Source organism: Polypterus senegalus, chromosome 11 (assembly GCF_016835505.1).
Source record: "Polypterus senegalus isolate Bchr_013 chromosome 11, ASM1683550v1, whole genome shotgun sequence".
Taxonomy (NCBI): Eukaryota; Metazoa; Chordata; class Cladistia; order Polypteriformes; family Polypteridae; genus Polypterus; species Polypterus senegalus.
The window spans coordinates 840,866-861,701 of record NC_053164.1 but is presented as its reverse complement, the minus strand read 5'-3'; the positions used below and the strand labels follow the sequence as shown (position 1 = coordinate 861,701).

Here is a 20,836-nt window from a genome sequence, read left to right as displayed (position 1 = left end):
TGATTCTCAATGTAATTGTTTTGTGATTTGGTGGCAGCGCCACAAAGTTATTTTCGCCTAGCTGCATCAGAAAATGTACCACGCACGCCTGACATGCCTCCTTTTTACTGTTTTATCACAGCTTGGATTGTTGCTGTCATATATATATATATATATATATATATATATATATATATATATTGTCACGCACGCGCGAGTAGGAGGCCGCGGATTGATTCGATAGCACCTGGGAAACCATTCGCCGCCAGGGAATGGCGGGTATTAACTTTCTCCCTCTGCTTCCTCGTAGAAAGAAAGACCTTCCTGCACCATAGGCCTGGATTGACCGCAGTGCGATACTTCCGCCCTTCCTCCGCCATCTTGCCCTGACGTCATCCTTCCCATCCTCCCTTGCGGTCCTTCCCGCCATCCCTCCACTTCCGGCTCCTCCCCAATAAAATGGCGCGGCCGGAGTCGTTTGTTTATGCAAAGACCTGTTTTCTTTTCTGTACAATATACGGGGCCGGAAACCCCAACCCTTATTGCTGTCTCCTCGGTCCTTTTACATCTGGCGTAGTCGGCAGGATAGAGAGATCCCGGAATGACGGAGGGACAGGACCTCAACACGGTGCTGCAGGCGATGAATGACCAGCTCCAGGCGCTGCAGCTTGCGCAAGCCGCCACCACCCGGGAGCTGGAGGCCACGAAGGCCAGGTTAGTGGAAGCCCAACGGGCGAGACAGACCCGCCCAGGCAGCCGCCTCCTTTAGTCCCGATGGGCCCTTCGGAGACGCCGACGGCGGCTACCTGGGCATGTTTGAGAGGACGGCCACCCGGAACGAGTGGCAGCGGTCCGAGTGGGCGTCCATCCTGGCGCCATACCTGAAGGGACCAGCTGGGCCTATTATGACCTCCTGAGGAGGAGGCCGCAATTACGACCTCCTCAAGCCCGAAATACTGGCCCGCTACGGCATTAGCCCGGGCCAGCAGGCGGCCGAATGGCGGAACTGGGTCTTTGACCCTGAAAAGCCCTCTCGCGCCCAGGCGTTCGAGGTTCTGGGGCAAGATGGGCGCTGGCTACGCCAGAGGGACCGACGGGCGGAAAGTGGTCGAGCGGGTGGCCTGTGAAGGCCTGGTCAATGCGATGCCCAGTTCCCTCGCCCAGCAGGTCCGGGGACACGCCTACCAGAACATGTCGGGCCTCCTCGACGTCCTGGAGCGTCAGTTGGCGGTCCTCCGACTTGGGGGGTCAGAAAAGCCTGCTCGCGGGAACCGGCAGGGACGGGCGGCCACCCCCGAGCCCCCTCGACGCGCTGCAGAAGCGCCAGCCAGAGCCAGAGAGAGGCGGGACCGCCGCTGTTTCAAGTGTGGCGAGACCGGTCACCTGCTACCAAACTGCCCGCATCACATCGCCCCGGAGCCTATGGACTGCAGCTGGACGTCGTCGGAGAGGTATTGTACCCCGCCGCATCCCTTGGCGAGTCCGAATACGGGAGTGGTGTTGCTAAATGGGCACGCCGTGGTGGCTTTGTTTGATTCCGGCAGCAACATTACCATTGTTGCTCGCCGTTTTGTCTTACCGCAACAGTGGTTAAAACAGCATTTGTTGGTCACCTGTGTGCATGGGGGACTAGGTCATATCGTTCCGCTCACTGCTATGTCACCTGGAAGGGGAACCAATCCAAATGACGGTCGCTGTGTTACCTGACCCCCTTCCCAGTGATTTTGGGACAAGACTGGTCTAAAAGAATCAGCGGTAAGCCATTCGCGCTCCGGGGCCTCGTTGGATCTTGTTATGAGGGGAAAAGGCACCCCTCCCGCGGCCTCCACGCCGTGCACAAGGGCAGGCCCTATGGGCGCTGGTGTCTCGGGGGACCTTTCCGTGGCTACGGACCTTGACCCGGAAGATTCCGCGGAGAAGGGACTAGCCAGGGAACTCTTCCCGGCCCAGGCCCCAAGACCCTCGCGCCCTGGACCATCAATTTCGGTCCACGCCGCCTCCTTTAAGAGGGAGCAGTGGAATGATGACTCCCGCGCTTTGCCGGAATGCGTCGTTCTGCCTAACAGCTCAACAGCGGACGGATCCACACCGCGGAACCCTTCTTTGTCCTTGAGAATGATCTGTTGTACCGGTGGCTACCCATGAGGGCGAGGTGCGAAGTTGTTGCTAATTCAGCGTACCTTCCGGGGGATATGCGAGTTGGCACATGCTCACCTCCTAGGCGCCCACCTCGGGGCCGAAAAAACACTGGAGAGGATTAAGCTCCGCTTTTACTGGCCTGGGATCAATGAGGAGGTCCGGCGGTTCTGTCAATCCTGTCCGAGTGCCAGACCCGCCAGATTCCTAGGAGGGACCGTGCTCCTCTAGTCCCTATTCCCTCGTGGACATCCCCTTTGAAAGGATAGGGGTCGATTTGGTGGGACCCTGGAGCCCTCAACCCGTGGCCACAAGTATATCCTAGTCATGGTGGACTATGCCACCCGGTACCCAGAGGCGGTTCCCCTGCGCCCGCTAATACTAAAAGCATCGCGACGGAACTGGTTAATTTGTTTTCGCGTGGGCATACCCAAGGAGGTCCTCACGGACCAGGGTACGCCTTCACTTCGGATACGCTCAAGGAGGTAGCCAAATTACTGCAGATAAAGCACCTGAAAGCGCCAGTCTATCACCCGCAAACTGACGGGTTGGTCGAACGTTTAATCAGACGCTTAAGCAGATGCTCCGCAAGGTAGTCAGCGGACGGCAGGAACTGGGACCAGCTCCTCCCGCTCGTGCTTTTTGCCTACCGGGAGGGACCCCAGGCCTCTACAGGCTTCTCCCCTTTGAATTACTATACGGGCGACAACCCCGGGGAATCCTCGACATCCTAAAAGAAGGCTGGGAGGCCGAGGCTCTTCCCTCCTCTAACATTTTGAGCACGTGCGCAACTGCGCGACCGACTCACAAAGATCAGGCCCCTCCTAAAAGAGCACGTGACTCGCGCGCAAGCAGCGCAGGCCCGGTGTTACAACCGCAACTCCGTCCTCAGGGAGTTCCCCGGGGACCGAAGTTATGGTGCTCGCCCCACCTCCCACTTTCGAAGCTGCTCGCCACTGGCAAGGGCCTTACGAGGTTAAGGAGAGAAGGACTCGCCGACTATTTGGTGAAACAGCCCAATGCGTCGACCGAAAGTGAGAGGATCTATCATGTCAACCTGTTAAAGCCCTGAGAGATAGAGAGGAGCTCCCAGCTCCCGTAGGTCACTCTCCCTTTCGCAAGCACAACTGCCCTTAACCTCGGCGAAGAGCTGACCCCCAAGCAGCGGCAGGAGTTAGCCCAAACACTCCGAGCCATCCCCGAGGTAGTGAGGGAGTCACCCGCCGGACCGCTGATTGAGCACATATAGTCACGGAGCCCGGGTAATCGTCCGGGAGAGGCCCTACCGACTCCCGGAGGCAAAACGCGCAGAGGTCGAACTGGAGGTGAAACGTATGTTGGACATGGACATAATTGAAGAGAGCCATAGTCCCTGGTCCAGCCCTATTGTCCTCGTCTCCAAGCCAGACGGCTCCTGGAGGTTCTGTAATGACTTTAGACGCCTGAATCAGATCTCCAAGTTCGATGCCTACCCCATGCCCCGCATTGACGACCTCCTTGAGCGGCTGGGTACGGCTCGGTATCTGACTACCCTTGACATGACAAAAGGGTATTGGCAAATTCCTTTAACGGCATCCGCAAAGGAGAAAACGGCCTTTAGCACCCCTAGCGGGCACTGGCAGTACAAGGTCCTCCCATTTGGGCTGCACGGGCCCGGCGACCTTCCAACGTCTGGTAGACAGAGTGCTGAAGCCCCACCAGTCCTATAGTGCCGCCTACCTGGATGACGTTGTCATCTAGGTAGAATGCCCAGAGGGGACTGGGCGGTCTCATGGTCTGGAATCCCTACAGATTTTATTTTTCTCCAGCCGCCTGGAGTTTTTTGTTTTTCTGTCCCCCCTGGCCATTGAACCTTACTCTTATTCGATGTTAATGTTGATTTATTTTTTTATAATTATGTCTTTCATTTTTCTATTCTTTAATATGTAAAGCACTTTGAGCTACTGTTTGTATGAAAATGTGCTATATAAATAAATGTTGTTGTTGTTGTTGTATCTATTCCGGCACCTGGGAGGAGCATCTACTGCAAGTCGCAGCTGTCCTCCGAACACTGGCTAAAGCCGGCCTCCGCATAAACCCCCGGAAGTGTTTTTTTGGATTAAAGGAGGCCAAATATTTAGGCTACCTCGTGGGACAAGGACAGGTGCGGCCACAGAGCTCCAAAGTTAAAGACATCTTAGAATGGCCCCTCCGAATACCAAGAAACAGGTGCAGGCTTTCTTGGGGCTTGCGGTTACTACCGCGGTTTGTTCCCGCCCGAAAGAGCAGCACCCTTGACTGACCTGACAAAAAAGGGCGCTCCCCTATACGTGGTGTGGACCGACAAAGCAGAACACGCATTCAGTGACCTAAAGAAGGCCCTACGCCGGCACCTGTGTTACGGACGCCCGATTTTGGGCTCCGCTTATTCTTCAGACCGACGCGGACACAGGCCTGGGTGCCGTGCTGAGCCAAAGCGCCGATGGTGTCGAGCACCCTGTGATGTACCTTAGCGAACTGATGGACGGGAGACCCGCACGCGGCAGTGGAGAGGGAGGCCTTGGCCATTAAGTGGCAGTGACCCACCTCCGTTACCTGCTGGGCTGGCGACGCTCTGGTGACTGATCACGCTGCACTTCAGTGGATGTCCCTACACAAAGAGTCGAATCCGGGTCACCAGGTGGTTCCTGGACTTACAGCCGATAAGTTCACTGTCACTTATCGGCGGGCACCCTTCAGGCCAATGCCGATGCCCTCTCGTATTCACGACCTCTCGGTTAGGTCCGCCACCACGGTCCTGGGCTAAGGGGGATCGTGTCACGCCGCCGAGTAGGAGGCAGCGGATTGATTCGATAGCACCTGGGAAACCATTCGCCGCCAGGGAATGGCGGGTATTAACTTTCTCCCTCTGCTTCCCCGTGAGAAAGAAAGACCTTCCTGCACCATAGGCCTGGATTGACCGCGTGCGATACTTCCGCCCTTCCTCCGCCATCTTGCCCTGACGTCACCCTTCCCATCCTCCCTTGCGGTCCTTCCCGCATCCCTCCACTTCCGCTCCTCCCCAATAAAATGGCCGCGACGCCCGGAGTCGGCGTCGCGTTATGAACTGTTTTGTTTATTCAAAGACCTGTTTTCTTTTTCTGTACAATATACGGGGCCGGAAACCCCAACCTTTATTGCTGTCTCCTCGGTCCTTCACAATATATATATATATATATATATATATATATATACATATATATATATATATACACACACACACACACACATACACATATATATATATATATATATATATATATATATATATATATACACATACATATATATACACATATATATACTTGTGTGTATGTTTGTATGTGTCTATATGTGTGTGTATAGCTTTGGTCACTGATTGCAAGGAAAAATAATAAAATGTAGTCTATAAGTTATTAAACAGTAAAACATTAACGTTTTAAGAAGTACAGGTACATTGAGCACTACTGGAGTGGTTTCAGGTAAACTACATTTTAAAGACTGTGTAACACAACAGGTAAGTAACTAACAGCAGCTAAAATGTATATGGATCATCTCTCGGTAGTAGATCCCTTTTGAAAGGCGCTACACGACGGCTGTGGTATAGAAATTACATTTTCTATGTGAACTTTCAAATTTGTGCCTCTGGTAATGTGCCTTACCGGCAATTAAAGAAAATTATTTTTGTGTCCTTTGCAATGTTAAGAGAGAAAGGCTTTGGTTTGGGATAAAAGGAAAAAGGTGTAAAGAAAGGAAAGTTGCCTTTCCTTTTATATAGTATAGAGAGATGTGTTGCTGACGATATGAGCATCTTCTGGGGACAGTCGCGTGTGTCTTGTGTAGACTGGTGAGACGTCCCGCCATTAATCAGCTGTGATGGCACTGTCAGTCTTCCACTCCTGTGCGTATCTTCATAATCCGAGCTGAGGACCTCATAATCGTATACGTGCAAAAGAAAGTGTGAATCGCCTTAATATTATTTTGCCGTGGTGTAGAAAAGGGGTCCCGTGTTTGCACTTGTCTGGGCTATAGCGCAGGGGGAGGAAGAAAAAATTAAAAGTGCTCACTTTGACTTAAGGCAGAAGCGCAGTCAGCGTCTCAAAGGCCGGCACAGCTACGCGCGCGCTGGCTGCTCGACTTTTGCTGGGCAGGAGACCCTTTGTACACACGTTCATGATATCAAAAGTCTAAGCGTTCTTTGGAGGTAATTCATATATTATATATATAGCAAAATACCCGCTACCATGGCGGAGAAGTAGTGTGTTAAAGAAGTAATGAAAAGAAAAGGAAACCTTTTAATAATAACGTAACATGATTGACATTGTCATGAGTGTTGCTGTCATATAAATGCCTGCCTAAATAAGTCACCCTCGCTTTGCTCTTACTTTTTTACCGTTCATTTAATCATGGCTAGTGGCGGAAAACTTATAAAATGGAAGGAGGATGGCTTTACCAAAACAAATATTGATGGCGAATCGATTATTCATAAAGCTTGAATTGGTGATCTGTTTTTCTGTGTTAACCTCATATTTTTCATACTTCTTCTCAAACTAAGGTGGTGCGAGGGTAAAATGAATCGGGATACAGTGATCAATGTAATCGTGTACCAGGAAATCATGCATTGACAAAACTCCCTTTGCTTGTAATGCAAAGTGTGATTAAATGCATTATTTTTAACGCGTTAAGAGCACATGCATCGAAGCTTCTCAGCTGTGCTTGTGCTAAGAACGAAATGAGATGAATGGGAGGGGTGATGATGACGTGACTCCCCCACCCGCCTTAACTGTTAATCCCCCACAAACACAGTCTCTCGGAATTTGCATAAGCACACCCCTTCACCTACAATTTTAACTTAGTTACAAAGTGATCAAAACTCTCGTTTATATCCTCGTCCTCTCATTAAACTTGTATCCCGCATTCCGTGGGCATGTGAAACGCCAGCGTAGCCTGTCTATGAACTTAATTTAAAGTTTAGGTTTGCACCTTGCTTTCTTTCAGGTAGCAGGACTCATGAATATGGTAGTATATGTCACTCGCCGCTTCTTATTGTTTTTCGCTGCCTTCTCAATTATATAATGCAAGTTTTCTTAAGCGCTTTTGGAGGTCTTCCTGATTTTCTCGCACTGCGCTGACAGTCAGTTCACGTGATTACGTGGGAGGCGTGATGATGTCACACTAAACTCCCCCACGTCTTTCCAGCTAAACTCTATTACAGTTAATGGAGAAAATACCTTCCAGTTATGACCATTAGGCGTAGAATTTGAAATGAAACCTGCCCAACTTTTGTAAGTAAGCTGTAAGGAATGAGCCTGCCAAATTTCAGCCTTCTACCTACACGGGAAGTTGGAGAATTAGTGATGAGTCAGTGAGTGAGTGAGTGAGTGAGGGCTTTGCCTTTTATTAGTATAGATAGATATATATATATATATATATATATATATATATATTTATACACACACACACACACACACATATATATATATACATATATATACATATATATATATATATATATATACACATATATACATATATATATACACACTCATACATGCATACATACATACATATACATATATACACACTCTTTGGGGTGCGAGCAGCTGTTGCTGGGGGTGGCTGAATCCATCAAGGAAGAAAAATGAAAAACATTATTTGTACACAATCTTAATTTATCCATTACTAAATAATTAAATGGGCAGGCTATTTCGTATCAGTGCAATACGCTGTTTGTTAAAATGGATGACTCCCGCTCTTACGTGCAAGTCTGCGTGGATATTATGAACTATCATATCTGTTCAAGTTCTATTTAAATTTTAAATAGAAGGAATTTTTATTTAGTCGACAGAAGTATCTTTGGTAGGAATGCAAGTTAAATGTAGGCATCACTGCACTGTTTTCTTCACCATACAAATGTAAAGAGTAACTTCGCCTTACATTCCAACCAAAGATATTTGTGTCAACTACATCAGGGGTGTCAAACTCAATTGCACAGGGGGCCAAATTCTAAAACACACTTTAGGTTGCGGGCCGAACAGGATAAACATTTATTGAACACACTAAACCTAAACTTTTAAAACTTTAAAACTTAACTTTTTTGAACATAAATATGAATAAAAACAGACAGGAATATTATTCCGAAATAAATCAACTCAAACCTTAAATAACTTATAATATTTTGCTCTCCATTAAAATATATCCTGTCTAAATTATACAAGTTAGAAATAAAGTAAACGTTAAAAGAACAAACATTCAAATTTCTTTACTCTTATGTAATTTTATATAAAAAATAAACTTAGATTTTAAATATCCCAAAAGATTTTGCTCTCCATAAAAATATATCCTGTCAAAATTATACAAATTCAAATATGAACATGCTGCATAACAAAACCTGGAAATATAAATAAAATGTGTTCTTTTCAGCAATAACAAATCAAATCATTCCGTTGTCTTTGCTCTTATGTCATTTTATCAGATTTGGACGCCTGACATCGTTTTTTGGCCACAAGTTCGTTTCTGTTTGGTGTGAGGTTCTGTGTTGTGGAGATTCTCAGGATGGACTGTAGGTGCTCATCAGTAAGGCGACTCCTGTGTGCTGTTTTGTTAGTTTTCATCACTGAGGAGAGCTTCTCACACAGATATGTGCTACCAAACATGCACAAGGTTCGAGCCGCATGTAGACGGAGCTGAGCATTTGTGCGGGAATGGAGTGAATAAACTGTGCAGGCCGTGCAGTATCGTACTTTGCCTTAAGTGTGCCATTACACTGCAGCTCAATGACCTCCATCTGAATCTGCACAGGTGCAGTTTCAACATCGACGTTAAATGGGTTGCGAAACAATTCAAAATTCTTTTTTTGTTCTTCAAAGTCACCAAAGCACCGTGCGAACTCAGTGAGCAGTGCGCTCAGTTTATCAGCAAAGTGCATATTTGGGAACACCGTTGTGCCGACTTGGTTCAACATTACTTGGCAACAGGGAAAGTGGGGCAAGTTGCACTGGTGCATTTGTGTCTCCCATAAAAGTAGCTTCACTTGAAATCACTTTGTGATTTTGCACGGGTAAAAACGTCTGCTGAAGTGTCAGATTCTTCTTTAGCTCTTCTGCTTTCTGTATCTTCTGCATTGCATTCAGGTCTTTCAGGTTATCTTGATGTTTTGTCTCATAGTGCCGTCTTAGATTAAATTCTGTAATTACAGCCACATTAGCTCCACAAATGAGACACACGGGTTTACCGGCAATGTCAGTAAACATATACTCAGCCTCCCATCGGTTTTTAAAGGCTCTATTTTCAGAATCATCTTTTCTCTTCAGCATCGTGTGGGCTAGCTTCGCAATAACTTGCAGCATCATAAGCTAGACTTGATTAACACGGTAAGTGTTCGGCAAGGGAGTTGAAGCGCTGCATCATGGGATCTGTAGTTTATCGTGTTACCAGCGCTTCATATCCCCGGGCCATTAATAACAATAATACAGTATATAAAATGATCTTGAGGGCCGGATATAATTACACGCCGGGCTGGATGTGGCCCGTGGGCCTTGAGTTTGACACATATGGACTGAATAGAACTTGAAAAGAAATATTTTTTCGAATGTGATCACGCAATTCAGATCGAGTTGACGTGCACTACAGTACATCGAGCCCGCGTGCTATTGTGGTTTTGCCTGTGTGCCTCAATAATTTACCCTCCCCTCGCTCTTACTTTTTTACCGTTCATGTAATGAATACACACAATACCTTCTACCTACACGGGAAGTTGGAGAATTAGTGATGAGTCAGTCAGTCAGTGAGGGCTTTGCCTTTTATTAGTGTATATATATATATATATATATAAATAAATAAATAAAATCTTCATTTGGGTCTTGATCTTTGTTTGTCCGCTAATGAATTAGAAGAAGCACTAGATGGCAGTAGAGACACAGCTAAAACATAGGCATTGCATTAAGAATCTCCTCCAGGCTTATACTACTGAAGACTGTAGTACTCCAGTCACACCTCTACCCCTGAATCGCCTGTTGAACTTATTGTTTTAAACAGAGGAAAAGCTAACTATAGCCATCCAGTATATGTTAATTTCATTAGTAATAATAAAATAATTTTTTTTACAAAAAGTTGCCCACCAAAAAATAATAAACAAACATGAGGAAAAAAATCCAGCAGTGCCACACAGCAGCACCTGACACAACACAAAACCAAATGGAGAGATTCAGGAGCATATTTTCTCATATTCATTGCATATTTGAATGTATAGTGCAACCCAAAATGAACATTTATGGTTTCTCAAAAACAATATAAAAATGTAACAGCCGTGGTAGTTGAACAGAAGATGTCCCTTCCCCACAGTCTAGTCATAGCAATGTGTGAATGAAATGGGTTGCCATTAGTGGAATTGAAGGGCCTTTTCATTTCTATTGGCCATTTAAGCTTTGATGAGGTAAATACAGTAAGTAGACAGATACAGAATATGCGGACCACATATTACTGGAATAATATGCTGGGACAGAACACAGAGGGTAAGCATACAGTTTACTGTATATAAAAAATATATTTTGAAAAGTAACATTTAAACTTTATAATGATGGTCTGTTAAGTCATTTGCTCATATGTAACTTGTACGACGTTAAAGGAAATGCTGGGACTATAGAAGTATTGTATGATACCTTTTGCTTCTTCATATGCAAAATGAGCCAGCACTTCAGAGCATGATGGATATTAATTTGCTAAAACAAATATTAGAAGAAATCTTTTCTTGTCCAATGCAAATTCTCTATACATCCCCAATGCAGTGTTGGTCCATCCTGTTCTCCAGATAGAGGGACCAAGGGCTGACTTACAGTTTACAATATAATATCACCTGCATTTACCCTCCTTGATAAACTTAATGCTTTCTATGCTCATTTTGATCATGATAAGAAGCAGATTACCTTCTCAGTTAACTGTGAATCATTCTCATTTGTTTCTGTACATGATCTAAAGCAGACTTTTGAACAAGTTACAGTTCCATAAGGCATTGGGTTCAGATGGAATATCAGTGTGTTTTTAAAATCGTAGCAACCAATTAGCTACAGTCAAGTCAAGTCAAGTCAAGTTGAGGGGCGTGTACAGAACAACTCGGTATCCCAGTTGGCAATGCCCCAGGCAGACATGCGGTCCAGTCCCACCCTCCGGGAATGACCCTCTATCTGCCACTGCCAGCTGTTACATGTGCGTCCCCTTGGCTTTGTCCAGCCACTTGGGTCCCGAACAATGAGGATCTTATGAGATAGATAACCCTCAGGGAAATGCGCCACATGGTCATAGTGCCTCACAATGCAAGTAATGTGCCTCATTCGGGACTACATGAGCAACCACTTATTCGACACAAACTCAAACCAACGGTACCCAAGGATTTTACGGAGAGACACAGTACCAAAGGAGTCCAGTCTTCGTCTCAGGTCACTGAATAGCGTCCATGTCTCTCAACCATATAGCAAGATAGGAAGCACCAGGACTCTAACGACTTGGACCTTCATCCTTTTGCATAGATATTGGGAGCACCACTGTAATGGAAGGATTTTTTACGGGGAATCAAGAGAGCAGATGGGCGTTGGTCGCTCAGCGCGAAACCCAGCTGCCTTACTAATGTTTTGGAAAGATACAGCCAAGGTTATGCTGGCTTGTTTTTCACTTTGAGGGGCTTTTACTGTATACAGCCCTTATTTTTGTGTGCCTCCTGGTACCAGGTGCCGTCTCCATCAGGGCCAAGTGCAAAACAACACCGCGTCCCGTGGAAGGGTGTGTACTGAAACTAATCACTTCTGTATACACTGCTTGCACGTAAGCCGCTTTGGGCAAGGACGCTCAATTAGTATATAAGGGAAGGGTTCGCCCTCAGTTTCTTTGGAGGCTCAACCGTGGGGACAGCGCGCACCACCCGGTATTTAAAAAAAGGAAAATGAGTTGGTCCTCTGACAAGACTGACAAGCGGGCCCCCTCAGTCTACTGGTCTGGGATGATGGCTCTGTGTCTTTTTATATGTCTGTAAGTATTGTTTTGTTTTGTATGTCTGCATTATATGTGTTTGATTATTATAGTTGAGTAAGTAAATAAAATAGAAGTATTGGACCTCTTCTCTCTGATTCTTTGCCTACTTATGTTCTAATCCCTTGAACCATTTTCCAGAATCAATACAACCACACATCCCTTTACAGCAACCTCATGACCCCAATGCTTTCCCAATCCGTCTGCTGACTTCATAGGAAGAGTAACCAGGACATGAATGTCACTGGCAAGTAAACCTCTCAATGAGGTCAACACTCCCTCTGCAGACAGACACACTGCTGATGGCCGTGCCCAAGATGTCATTAAAGACTTAGATCTTTGGTTTTTATCAGGACACTCGCAAACCCAGACACTCAAACTCCTCACTCAGTCTCTCAAGCGCCCCAATCAGAGCCTCCATTGACTCTACGAAGATCACAGCATTGTCAGCAAAGTCAAGATCAGTGATTCTTTCTTCACCAACAAATGCCCCAAAGCCGCTGGACCCCATGACCTTGCCCAACACCCAGCCCATACAAGCATTGAACAGAGAAGAAGCAGAACATAACCCTGACGAACCCCAGAATCAACTGGGAAAAACACAGAGGTTCTGCCTCCACTCTGCATAGAACTCGCAGTACCAGTATACAAGCCGGCCATGATCTCCAGCAACCTCGAGGGGATCCCACAAACTTTCAGGATGTCCCACAGGGCAGCGCGATCAACCGAGTCAAATGCTTTTACGAAAATCGACAAAGGCTGCAAAGAAACTCTGCCAATATTCGCGTCTGTGCTCCATGAGAACCCTCTGTGCTAGGATGCAGTCGATGGTTGACTTCTTAGGTGTAAAACCAGACTGTTCTGGTCACTGGTAGGTGAGCAAGCGATCACAGATCCTATTGAGGATGACCCTAGCAAGGACCTTACCCGGCACTGAGAGCAGTGTTATCCCCCTGTAGTTGCCACAATCCAGACTATCACCCTTCCCTTTCCAGATAGGGACGACAAGTCCCGTTTTCTAGGCTAATGGGATGATGCCAGCTTTCCAAAAGGAAGAAAAGATTGCTTGCAATGCCAGGAGGACAGCCTTACCTCCAGGAGAAGTTCACCCCGGATACCACAGATCCCTGCAGCCTTTCCTACCCTCAGATAGTTCACCACCTGTGCAATCTCAGTGAGACTGGGTGGTTCACGGCTAATTACAAGATCAGCCTCAAGGACCGTGGACCCAAAGATATCCAACGTCCTAGCTGGAGGATCAGCTTTGAACAACTGCTCAAAGTAGCCAGCCCAGCAGGTCACAACTGCAGTGTCATCCGTAAGGACCATTCCATCAGCTTCCCTGACTGCCTTCAGTGATATTGTTAATATTTCACTGACAGAATCTGTTGTCCGTGTATTCTTCAGGCAGTTAAGGGTGCTGAGGGTCAAATGTAACACTGATTCAAATTTGCACCCCCGGCAATCTTATCACCATTCTCGACCACATCATTTTATTGTTCATTTTTTACTCCTCTATGAACAACCATTCACTCACTGAGAATTCTGTTTTATGGTCTTTACTGAAAGTGTATTTATGATCAGATTACATTTTGCTTTTTAGATTTCTAATAAAATGTAATCGTCAAAATAATCATCATCTGTGCACTCCTGAGCAGAAGACTTTTTATGTTACTGTATGACCTAATAACAGCTAAAAAAATTTAAATTGAAAGGTCAAGTCCCAGCCCTCTTGTAATCTTGCCTCGTGTTTTCCATCTTTCGTTCAATGGATTTTAAACAGGCTTAATTCACTGATGCAAGGCATGAAAACCCAAAGTAGTTCAGCTGCACTGCAGCAAAGGCACTTTCCTGTGTACCCTTTAATCTCCTGACATCTTCAAATAGTCTGCTGGCAAAATGAGAACGCTGATAAGTAACTAATCAACAGTAAAGGAGATGCATGTGTCCTTTAACAAAGAAACTAGAAACAAAACAGGATCCTCGATATACAGTGCTTTACAATGAAAACCAGTGTGCTAAGCCCTTATCATGGCCAGATATAAATTATGAGAAGCCCTTTACTAGAATACTATTATTCAGACAGGACCGAAATACTAAGACAGAGAATTGAGTCAAGATGAGAAAGCTATGAATCATAAAGCAGAACAACAAAACCTAAATCACTGAACTGCACTTATTCACATTAAAGTAGGTTGTGTTTCAGCAATACACTGCAGATCTCTGAGGAGGCAACAAAAGCATATGATAAGAGATGTGCATAAGATATAATTTATCTTGGTTTTCAGAAGTCTTTTGATAAGAGCCATTCCATGTCAAATCAACCAAAGGCCTACACACTTCGGACTCGAAAAATTCTGGAAAAATTACCAGGTGCACCCATGTTAGTCAAGAGACACCCTGTAAATTTTTTTCATGCAAGATCAATACTTTCCAAGATACAGTCAATTTACTGAGGGCAGGGTGGTGTTGATTTTATGCGGCTTCATTTTTTTTTTTTTTTATCAAATTTCACAAGTCCATAGCTCAAAACCACTGAGTACGCTCAGACTTTTCACACTAGTACATTAATTGGTATAGTATGTGACAAAATTAAAACATTTTCTCCAGATGAATCCTGAAAGGTCAAATGAGCCCCATGAAATTGACCAAAATTTAATCTGAGGTTTTGGCTTAGCTATGTTTAGGCCTCAGAAATACATATTTGTAACCAACACAGGCTTTTTTTATGCAAATCTTTCATGTTTATTTTCCATCTTGAACATAGGCTGAATGTGCCATGTGTCAAAGTTTTCAAAAATGTCAAACTTTTTTTCTATCTCATGTTGCTTAACAGAAAATGTGTTTCTCCATGGCCAAAGAGACATTCCTACAGAAAACAGCAAACTAAAGTCAGCCAGGTGTCTGTCCAAATATTCACAACTGAAGCAGCAGTCGAGCTCCTGCCCTCTCATGATCACACTCTTGATGCATCTCTCCCATTAAACCAGTGTCCTATTGGAGGCTACGTTGGGTGTATGAATGAGGCCAAATGTTGAATTGGTGTGATTCGTGACAAGAGTTAGGCGGAATTACACATCCTTATATGTTCCATGCACCCAAACTATCCTGCACAGTCTTTCCATTGGCTACCTAGAGACGAGATTTGTTGGGTGCCATTACAGTGTGTCATTGCACTGCTTAGTGCACCTACAACAGTCAGTGGGAGGCAGTAACATCTTGATCTCCAAGACAGATGCCCTACATTCTGCACTTCGATTGAAACGGAAATGAAATGTTGGTAATTTATTTTTTTTTCCATTAATCCAATACCCAAGTTAGTAATGAAGAAGTTGATGATTATCATTACTAACAAATGGTGAATTTAACCCATGTTTACAATGGAAAATAAAAATGAAAGATTCACATAAGAAAAGTAAGACTTGTTTTAAGAGAACAGGAAACATTTTAAAAAATGTCTTGACATTCCCAGAGTACATTAAGCTGGTCTGAAAATTAGATCCAAAATTATTTTTTCAATTTAAGAGGTCTGCTGTTCAAACCCTGATGCAGTTTCTTGTTTGCTTATAACCTTTTCAAAAGCCCTGTGTAGGCATCTAAACATGGAAAACATTTCAGCAGGCTGTATCAGTTACAAGTATACTTCAAGAAAGTCTAAACACGGCAAAACCAAAGACCCAAATGATTTTTTTCCCCAATTTTGAGGTCTGCTCTTACCAAGTGGTGCCACCTGCACCAAACATTTTGATTTTGTTACTTACTATACCTATAAAGGTAAAAGAATGCAAAATTTGAGCCTAGAATTGGGCCACTGATGAAAAAATAAAACCCTGTCAAATTGACACCCCTTTCCCATCACAAAATTGGCTGCATCTTGGCAATAATGGATTTTGGCAATAATGGATTCAGTGAGGTTATCAGAAATAAACTTGATGCACTAGGATTAAAAGTTAAGACGGAAGTAAAAAATTTAGGGGTAACCGTTGACTGTAATCTGAATTTTAAATCGCATATTCATCAGACCACTAGGACAGCATTTTTTCACTTAAGAAACATAGCTAAAGTTAGACCTCTTATATCATTGAAAGATGCGGAGAAATTAATTCACGTTTTTGTTTTCAGTAGACTAGATTACTGTAACGCACTCCTCTCAGGACTACCCAAAAAAGACATAAATCATTTGCAACGAGTGCAGAATGCAGCTGCTAGAATCCTAACTGAGAAAAGAAAATCCAAACACATTTCTCCAGTTTTGATGTCACTACACTGGTTGCCTGTGTCATTCAGGATTGACTTTAAAATACTGCTTATGGTTTATAAATCCTTAAATAATCTCGCTCCATCTTATATATCGGAATGCCTGACGCGTTATATTCCAAATGGTAACCTTAGATCTTCAAATGAGTGTCTCCTTATAATTCCAAAAGCTAAACTTAAAAGAAGTGGTGAGGCGGCCTTCTGCTGTTATGCACCTAAAATCTGGAATAGCCTGCCAATAGGAATTCACCAGGCTGATACAGTAGAGCAGTTTAAAACACTGCTGAAAACACATTACTTTAACATGGCCTTTTTATATCTTCACTTTAACTTAATCCTGATACTCTGTATGTTCAATTCTTCATAATAATTATTCACAGTGGCTCCAAAATCCGTACTGACCCCTACTCTCTCTCTGTTTCTTTTCCGGTTTCTTTGTGGTGGCGGCCTGCGCCACCACCACCTACTCAAAGCATCATGATGCACCAACATTGATGGACTGAAAGCCAGAAGTCTACGTGACCATCATCATCAGTTCAAGAGGACTGTTTGACTAATGTTAGGTAGATTGCCCAGAGGGGACTGGGCGGTCTTCTTGGTCTGGAACCCCTACAGATTTTATTTATTTCTCTAGCCTTTGGAGTTTTTTTTTTTTTTTGTTTTTTCTGTCCACCCTGGCCATCTGACCTTACTCTTATTCTATGTTAATTAATGTTGACTTATGTTTATCTTTTATTGTGTCTTCTATTTTTCTATTCATTTTGTAAAGCACTTTGAGCTACACTTTTTGTATGAATATCTGCTATATAAATAAATTTTGATTGATTGATTACATCTTGGAAAGTATTGATCTTACATCAAAATAATTTCACAAGATGTCTCCTGGATAACATGCATACACCTGCTATTTTTTTGTTTTTTTTTTGTTTGTTTTTTTAGAATTTTTTCACATTTTTAGAAGTGTGTGGGATTTCTTGAAAATCTGTTGATTTGACATGGAATTACCCATAACGTACCACATGAAACTGAATTTAATGATGACAGGTTATATCAAGAAGTCTGGAGTACAAGTCTGCTTAAGCCTTATTACACACTAGTGAGACCTCACCTGGGGCCTCATGCATAACACCGTGCGTAGAATTCGCAATATAAAATGACGTAAGCACAAAAGCCGAAATGTGCTTACGCGCAGAAAAATCCAGATGCAGGAATCTGTGCGTACTTCAACTTCCACTACATAAATCCCGGTCAGCGTGAAAAGTAACACTCGTGCACGCGCCTTATGTCCCAACTCCTCCCAGAATTATGCCTCTTTGAATATGCAAATCAATATAAATCGCCCTTAAGCTCAGCCTTCTGTGACAAGACAATGGGAAAAAGACAAGAATTTCCGCGAAACATACTATTTGTTTAATTAAACCGTAGTATAATCAACAACAGGAAGTTGATCGAGTGACATAGCGTGTTGAAGAAACTTGAAAGCTCAGATATCAAAGTTACCGTGAAAAGGCAAGTCGTAGCCCACCGTCTGAGTGTCATATGAAAGCTTATTAGGGTACTGGGGGAAAAAAAAAGGGCACACAGTGGGGAAAAAAGCACAAAATGTCATCTTCAATTTCGAAATTTCCACTTTAATCACGTAGTTTATTTTGTCATTAAAGTAGAACATCATAAACTTCATCTTAAAATCATTTAATTAACCAGTTTCTCAAATCACATCGTAATTAAAGTAGCACATTAAATGCTTTGTGTTGTATGTGATCTTCTATGTGCTCTATATGTGTGAATCACTACGTGCTTCTTAAACCGGCTCTCTAACTTTGACAGGACACAGAATCCATTACATTTGTGATATTACAGCTCTCTGAATAACTAAAATAAGTGAGATCCTTTATATGATAGGAGTTAAAGCACGTTATTAAACGTGGGTTTCACGGTGCAGTGATTGTGCACGATCTTCGATGAAATTATTTATTGCAGTAGTACTCATGGGCGGCTCTAGGCAGAGAAAGAATCGGTGGCTCCTTCACCAGCCAATGTCACTATGGTATCTTATGCACGGTGGATGGCCATGTTCGTTGCGGACACTGCATAGCCGCCTCGTGCTCATGACATTAGCGTTTAACTTTTGTCGAAATTTGCCACTTCGTTTTTAGCTGTGCCGTTATTTTCTCTTTCTGTTTTATATTCCAATATATATTTTTGTGGCCGCCCCTGCAGTCCTTGCTTTTCTTTCTCCAAGTAACCAATTGCCACACAATCAGCTCTGTAGTAGATGTTAAGCCATCTGTAAGCGTAGAGCCGATTCGTAAAAACGTTTAAGGAACATTGAAATATCTTCGTAGTACATGTTTAATTATTCTATCCTTCACCCCAGTCCCAGTGAAGAATATAGATTATTTAAATGAAGTTAAAGTTTTACCTATATAATATAATAAACATATTTTGTTGCATTTCATCTTAAAAATGATATTGTCATCAAATGTAAATACACACTTTATAAATTGGCTCAGGCTGTGCAATATTATAACTGTAGTGCAAGTTTACAGTGAGGTAATTGTACTTCGTACAAACAGTTCTACAAGGAGCAATTGATTGAGTGCGTTTAAAGTTCTTGGGATGAAACTGTTTCTGAACTGCGAGGTCCATACAGGAAAGGCTTTGAAACGTTTTACTGTGGCTGAGACAGCGTGTGCTTAATGCCGTATACCGATAATTCTCTATCCGATCAGCTGCTGCTGTGATTCACACTCAAGATACAGTGATATAACTACTAACGGGAGCAGCTGAAAGAAGAAGGTGCAGTGAGATTAACAATGCTAAAGTAGTTATGGTATTTGGAATGATATGGCTATTCCCTGGATCACTATATTGTTACAAGTTAATTACAATCAGATGCATTACACTAATAAACAATATGCGGTTAATTTCAGTGTATTTATAAAGCCGTATCAGGAAAATAAAGAGTAACCAGACAGGAACAGTAGCATTGCTTTGATGCTGGGTGCTGCCAGTCTGCAAAATCGAGCAGGGAACTTGAGTAATGCAGGGTATGAGGTACCATGGAAAAGTGCGTGGCTTTACGTCAAGTGTAGATTTTAAACATCGTGATTTGAATGTGGAAAACTTCTTACACAACATTTCTGTGCGTACACACCGTTTATACATTAGGTCCCTGGTGAACTCCATTCATTTTTTGATCCCCATATCATAAACAAGTCTAGAGGAGATAGGCTAGACTGATTTTGGGACTACGAGGTATGAGAAAAGACTGAAGGGGTTGAACCTTTTCAGCTTAAGCAATCAGAGATTAAGAGGTAAAGCGATCAGAACATTTCAAATAATGAAGAGAATTAGTACAGTGGATACCTGTTAGTTTAAACATGAGGGCACATTTGCAAACTTAAGGGTAAATTTCCTCACAAACGTTAGAAAAATTTTCTTCACACAAAGAATCAGACGCATGGAAAAGCATACAGAGTAGTGTGGAGAACAGCAAAGAGTGCAAGTCTGTATAGACCGACAAATCTCAACTTGATGTTATTTTTGAGAATCTAGGTGAATAAAAGTGTCAAACTTGTTGGGCCAAAATGCCTGTTCTAGTCACAACTGCTCTCAAGTACCTTCTGATGACATTGTATAAATAAAACAAATTGGTCAATACTCACCAGCACTGTTTGCCTCATTCTCAAGGATATGGATTTCAGTACATTCGGCCAGCGAGTGTTCGAGGCAGATCTGCAGAAAACGGGCCTGAGTCCGACTGACACGTTTCAGAAGAGACAGGAGAGCCACTGTTTGTTCACACTCATTCCAGCCTTTGAACCAACCAGTTAGGATGCCAACTTGGTCTCGGAACATCATGGTCACCCCACACGCACACACATCCAACGCAGCAGCTTTCCCAAGTCAGTTAAAACACTCAAATCCAAATTGTTAAGAGTTGAAGGGGCCTCACATGTTTTCAGGAAGAGTAAAACCACCAAATCTTCCAACCTGACCTTCCACTGGGGGAAAGGGAAGGGAAAATAATGCAAATCTTCGCTATAACATCCCAAAGGCTTTACCCTTTCCTTTGTCCTTCTCCCTGGATTTTCTCTTTCTTCAGGAACTAGTTTCTTCAGTATTTCGAATCACTACAAAGTAAAACAGATGTAAACATCAATACTCATCCATAGGGTACAATAAACCATAATATACCTTGAAAAAAGAAAACAATTTTAAAAATAATGAATAAACACAGCAGATATACAACAATCTAAATTGGAAGAGAAGCTTAAACAAGAAAGTCTTTCACTTACATGGAAAACGAAAAACGACTTGTAAATGTAATTTTCTGTGAACCAGTCAGAAAGCAAGTCATCCACAGTCATTCCATGGAAAACAAGTGACTTGTTTCTGATCCATTATGATGCCAGGCAAATGTACAGGTGCTGGTCATAAAATT

General features: G+C 43.5%; 1 protein-coding gene across 2 annotated transcripts in view; it reads right to left on the bottom strand.

The window, feature by feature from the left end:
* Positions 1-20,521, bottom strand: part of LOC120538644 (protein Smaug homolog 2) — a 107,094-nt gene extending 86,573 nt beyond the window's left edge. For both annotated transcript variants that reach the window (XM_039768024.1, XM_039768025.1), the window contains exon 1: positions 20,058-20,521. In XM_039768024.1, the coding sequence (XP_039623958.1) occupies positions 20,058-20,253 (196 nt within the window). In that variant the 5' untranslated portion in view covers positions 20,254-20,521. The remainder of the gene's footprint in view (positions 1-20,057) is intronic.
* Positions 20,522-20,836: the final 315 nt, after the last annotated feature.